Source organism: Macaca thibetana, chromosome 7 (genome assembly GCF_024542745.1).
Source record: "Macaca thibetana thibetana isolate TM-01 chromosome 7, ASM2454274v1, whole genome shotgun sequence".
NCBI lineage: Eukaryota > Metazoa > Chordata > Mammalia > Primates > Cercopithecidae > Macaca > Macaca thibetana.
In genome coordinates this window covers 85,436,190-85,441,824 of record NC_065584.1, presented here as the reverse complement: position 1 = coordinate 85,441,824, position 5,635 = coordinate 85,436,190, and the positions used below count along the sequence as shown (strand labels likewise).

Here is a 5,635-nt window from a genome sequence, read left to right as displayed (position 1 = left end):
GTGAATCCTGGGCACCCATCAGGGAAAGACTTTGCTGTTACTAAGGCTTTAGGTGAGGAGTTTGGGGTTACGAGTAAGAGATAAAGCAAGGAAAGAGCCTTCCTTTGCCAAATTTATCTTTTTTTCACCCATAAAGCTCAAAGAGGATGGGGAAAGAATGGCTGTATTCTCAAATCAAATGAAAAATAGTTCTAAAACTTCCAATTAGTGACAAAATCAGAAGTTCTGGCACTTTCTCCCATTTATATTGAAGTAATACTATGGGTAAATGTTTTATATCAAAGACCCCAGAGAGGCCATCAGAGAATGACATTAAGCTGGGCACGCATACTAGCTGGTATGGGGTTAATTTGATTTGACCTTGGCATCTTCTCTCTTCTTAAAGTCCTCCCATCCTTTCTTTATCCTGTATAGACAAAGAAAATTGGGATCTAACTTATATGTGTCTTCCATCCTTAGCTGCCAGAGACAGTCCTTTGCCAAAGGGCACAGTAGATTGATACTACTCATATGTCTCTTGACACGGCTTCATTCAGCTCATTCATTTATCTACCCAAGTCCTACGGCAGCCTAACATGGCTCAACAGACCACTGTTTCCCTCAGAGGAACGTTCTGTGCCAGGCTTGAAATAACAAGCTCTGTGTCTCTCCTGGTAACTATGGCTCAGGCAGGGAGCTATGACCAGGTCACTAACCCCACCATGGCAAAGAAGAAGAGACAAGGCAAAGAAGAAGAGACAAGGCAAAGAAGCCAACATCTAAATGAGTACCTGGCACAGGAATAAGTCCTTCACATGTGTTCTCTCATTTCAACCTCACAGCATCCCTGCAAGGTAACTATAATTACCCCATTTGCAAATAAGGAAATCAAGACTCAGAGATGTAATTTGTCCCGCTACTGGTAAGTCACAAAGCAAGATTCAAAACTATGGGCTAGTAGACCTGCAAAGTCAGTGCTCCTTTTACATGTAGGTAATGTGGGCACTGATACCACCTAGGCAGTGAGCCACAAGCTATTACAAGCAGGTTCTATCCAAGTGGGAGGCACCTTGCTCTAGGTACCTAGCAAGTTCTATCCAAGTGGGAACCACCTGCTGCAGAGTGCCCCACTTCTCCTTGCACCTACAACAGTGGGTAAAAGACCTGGATTTCCCATATTTTATCCTGAGTTGCTGGCAAATTCTTTCCTAATCTCAGTCTTCACTAGATAAGCAACCAACCCTCTTGGTTTCTTGAGAGTTGGGGCATCTAGAAATCCTGCTTGGACTAGCAAATATCTTTGAGTTCCTAATATCGACCAGCTCTGTGCTGGGCATTAGGAATGCAAATATAAATAAGGTACTGTTTATGTTCTAAGTACTCTTTTTTTTTTTTTTTTTTTTTTTTTTTTTTTTTTTTTTTGAGCTGGAGTCTCGCTCTGTCGACCAGGCTGGAGTGCAGTGGCCGCTCTGCCTGCACTCACTGCAAGCTCCGCCTCCCGGGTTTACGCCATTCTCCTGCCTCAGCCTCCCGAGTAGCTGGGACTACAGGCGCCCGCCACCTCGCCCGGTTAGTTTTTTGTATTTTTTTAGTAGAGATGGGGTTTCACCGTGTTAGCCAGGATGGTCTTGATCTCCTGACCTCGTGATCCGCCCATCTCGGCCTCCCGAAGTGGTGGGATTACAGCCTTGAGCCACCGCGCCCGGCCCTAAGTACTCTTAAAGTTCAATGCAGAAAACAAGCAGATTATCAGAGAATAGAGGTGATAAGTGCCATGACCCAACATGGCAGGAGGTCCAGGGGAACACCTCCCTCAGGTAGAGTTAAAGAAGGGAGAAGGACGGTATGGCTTTTCCAGGAAGAAGGAGAAGCCAGTGTAAAAACTGAGCATCTGGAAGTCTATGACACATCTTTGAACCTGCAAGTATTTTTATGTGGCTAAAGTGTTGAACATAAGTGGGGGAGCGGCCAAATGTGAGACTGGAGAAGGTAACAGATCAGGAGGTCTTAGGGACCACACAGCAGAAAATTGGAGACAGAATGACCATATTTTACAGACTGGTTTGCGCCTTCGTGCCCTCATGCCTTTACTCAGACCATTCTCGCTCCTGGAAATGCACTCTGGAAGTGAAGGCTGACAACATCCTGCTGAACTTTCAGGGCTCAGTTCAGGGTTTTCCTTCGGAGTACCGGAAGCAGAAGCACTTCCTTCCACCACTCTCCTGGAACATGCTGTATCTACTTCTTTAATAGGACTTAACACTCCACTGTATTTGCACTTAACACTTGTCATTGTATGTCTGTCTTCCCAGAAAACTGAATTTTTTTAAAGCAGGAACCCATATTGTTTACCTTTATGTTTCCCTAATAGTCTCTGGCCTGCAATAGCCCATGTTTGTGGAATAAACAACTTACCTTGTGACCTTGCCAGCCCGTCACAGCTCTCTCTCAGGAAGTGAGTAACACCAAACCACCTATATAACGGACAAAACTTCTCCTGGGCAGAGAGCTGCTGATCTGGGCAGGGACCGCCAGGAGAGCACCGGCCTACTGCAGGGTCACCACCGCCCCCCACCCATGAAGCCATGCCAAAGACCTGTCTCCTCTTCTTCCTCACCATCTTCTGTGCAGGTAAGGACAGGCTGGGGCCTTTGGCTCTTAGGGATATGGGTTCCTGGGGCAATTTTCTGGGGGCCAAAAAGAGTGTATCATTGCAGAGCACTGCTGTAATACCCCATCCCCTTGGGGAAGAGCAAGTTCTTCACAGTCTTTCTGACTTAGGGCTTTTCATTTCAGGGGTCTCATTGGATATAATTTTGAAACCGGATACCAAAGCACTGACTGTCCTCATTGGGGAGGCTGCTACCTTCCGTTGCAGTGTAACAGGAGGCGACCTGAAGAACTATCAAATAAGCTGGTATAAGAAGAGTGAAGATAACTCTCTGATTTTGATCTCCAAACTAAGCAACAATTCTAATGACAATTTAGGGAATAATTTCAAGGTGAAAATCGATACTTTAAAAAGTCAATTTATGCTTGACATTCAAAAAGCAACAACACAAGATGTTGGGACTTACTACTGTGCGTCTGATATCCACAGTGCTGCGGCTCCGTTTCTGACCGCTTCAGAAACCCTAGGGCCAAACTGAGGCGGCAGATCCAATTCGAGACCACTCCGGGCTAAAATGTGCACCACACCTGAGATGAAGCTGCCTGATCACTTCAACAGTAACATCTGATAAAAGAGGCCAGGAGTTGAAATGGGGGCAAGGGGCTTATCTTTGCAGTTGGCTTAGAGGGGCCTTCTTTATCAGTTGAAGAGGGCAGAAAAGACTGTGAGGATTATTGTGGAGAGATGTTGTGGGGGGAGGGGGGTTGCTGCACCTGTTTTTCACAGGCTCCTGAGGAAAGGTTGAAAAATAACAGCTTTTAATACTGAATAGGCCCTCTCATTGTGAAGGCAGGCTGAGATAAACAGAACTTTTACTATCATGAGTGCTATAGCTCATTGCAGTCTTTATTGTGAAAGTGTTCATGTGCATAAGCCAGATAAAGCAAGGATGGTTTTCCATTACCATCCTAATCAAAATTTCCAAAGCTATTAGAGATAGCTTTAATTCTTACTCTGTGAAGAAGGATGAATAGAGTCATTTTCTGAAATGTTTCCACCACTATTTCAGGTATTGAGTGTTTTATATCTTCCCTCAGCTGCCGAAGAGTCCTGGGGACCGGTAGGGGTGAGCAGGAAGGGGAAATGCACAGGCTTCCTTCATGCCGGTTGCTGAGAGAGAGCTTAGAGACAAATACTTGTGGCAATGTGGAATTTCTGAGTTGAGCATGGGTCAACTAAATTAAAAAATTTATTTGATTCTCGAGTCCCAAGTTGAAATGGGTAAGCCAAGAAGGTATGAGACTGCAGGGAGCAAATACCTGGAGGAACCCACTGAGCAGACGAGTAGGCAGAGGGGCTTAAACATACAAACATTAAACCCTCATCCAGGTAGTGCCTTCATCCTGTTGGCTCTCTTTGTTCTGCTCAAATATCTGTCTGGAATCCTCTCTCTACCTAAGGTTAAAATTCAGGCATTAGGACACAGAGTAGACATAACCGTAAAAATTACAACTAAAAGTCAACCCTCCTGATACCTTCTATTCAACGTTTCTTCCAATGTGCTATCATCTTCATCACATGTTTTTTCTAGGGTACTTACTGTTCGTGGTATTGGGACGGGTCATGGGAATAGCAAAGTTCTAAGGCAAGTTCTAGTCAAAGTTCTATTCTCATCAATGTGTTTTCAATTTAGTTTTAAAAGACAGGGCATTGGAAAGTACAATTAAAGATTACAAAGAATACAAAAATATAAGACAGCACATATGATAATGAGGGTTAGTGATTTCATGTGCAGCGCTCTAGGAGTTTATGAAAGGACCAACCACTCTGAGAAAAGTTTCTTAGGTTTGAGACTGCAGTGAGTTATGATCACATCACTGCACCCGAGCCTGGATGAAAGAGTGAGATCCTGACTCAAAAAAAAAGAAAAGAAATATTTTTTAAAACTTTTTTTGCTTTTGTAAAAAAAAAAAATTTATTTGTATATACTTAGTACAAGTGCAAATTTCTTACATGCATATGTTGCGCAGTGGTGAAGCTTGGGTTTTTAGTGTACCCATCACCAAAATAGTAACCATTGTACCCAGTAGGTAATTTTTCAACCCTCACTCCCCTCCCACCTTCCCATCTGTTGGAGTCTTCAGTGTCTGTTATTCTACTCTGCACGTCCATGTGTACACATCATTTAGCCCCCACTTATAAGTGAGAACACGCAGTATTTGACTTTCTGTTTCTAGGAAATTTTACTTAGGATAATGGCCTTCAGTTCCATCCATGTTGCTGCAAAAGATATTATTTCATTCCTTCTCATGGCTGTGTAGTATACATACCACATTAAGAAAATTGTCTTAGAATAGCTGAGGCTTAAAAGAGGCAGGACTTGGATAAGTGGGAAGGAAAAGGAAGGGTATTTCACGGTGAGTATACTTGTTATCTATTGTCACATACACATCACTTCAGAACTTAGAGGTTCAGAACGACATTTATTATCTCAGTTTCTGTGGGTCAAAAAATCCAAGTGTGGCTTAGCTGCATCCTCTGGCTCAAGGCCTCTTATCAGGCTGCCATCAAAGTGTTACCTAGGGCTGTAGTCAGTTCAAGGCTCATCCGAAATAGGATCCACTTCGAGTTCACTCATGTGAATGTTGACAGGCTGATATGGTTTAGGCGTGTGTTCCCTCCAGATCTCATGTTTCAATGTAATTCCCAGTGTTGGAGGTGGGACCTAGTGGAAGGCACTGGTTCATGGGAGAAGATCCCTCATGAATGGTTTGGCTCCATCCCCTTGGTGATAAATGAGTTCTCACTCTATTAGTTCATGAGTGAGCTGATTGTTTAAAAGGAGCCTGGTACCTCCTCCTCTCTCTCTTGCTCTCTTTCTCACTGTGAGACATGTGCCCAGGCTCTCCTGCCCTGACTACAGAGAAATGGACATTATATGTGGTCAAGGCATCTCTAGAACAAAGGTTCTCAACTCTATCCACATATTTGAATCACCTGGGGATATCCTTTGACAATACTAGTGTCTGGGATACGTCTCCAGAG

The 5,635-nt window shown here is 43.8% G+C and overlaps 1 gene segment (V, D, J or C); it reads left to right on the top strand.

The window, feature by feature from the left end:
- Nucleotides 1-2,263: 2,263 nt before the first annotated feature.
- Nucleotides 2,264-3,245, top strand: LOC126958346 (T cell receptor delta variable 2-like). The segment is given in 2 exon segments: nucleotides 2,264-2,610; nucleotides 2,776-3,245. Coding segments are annotated over 2 exon segments (399 nt in total).
- The last annotated feature ends 2,390 nt before the right edge of the window (nucleotides 3,246-5,635 follow it).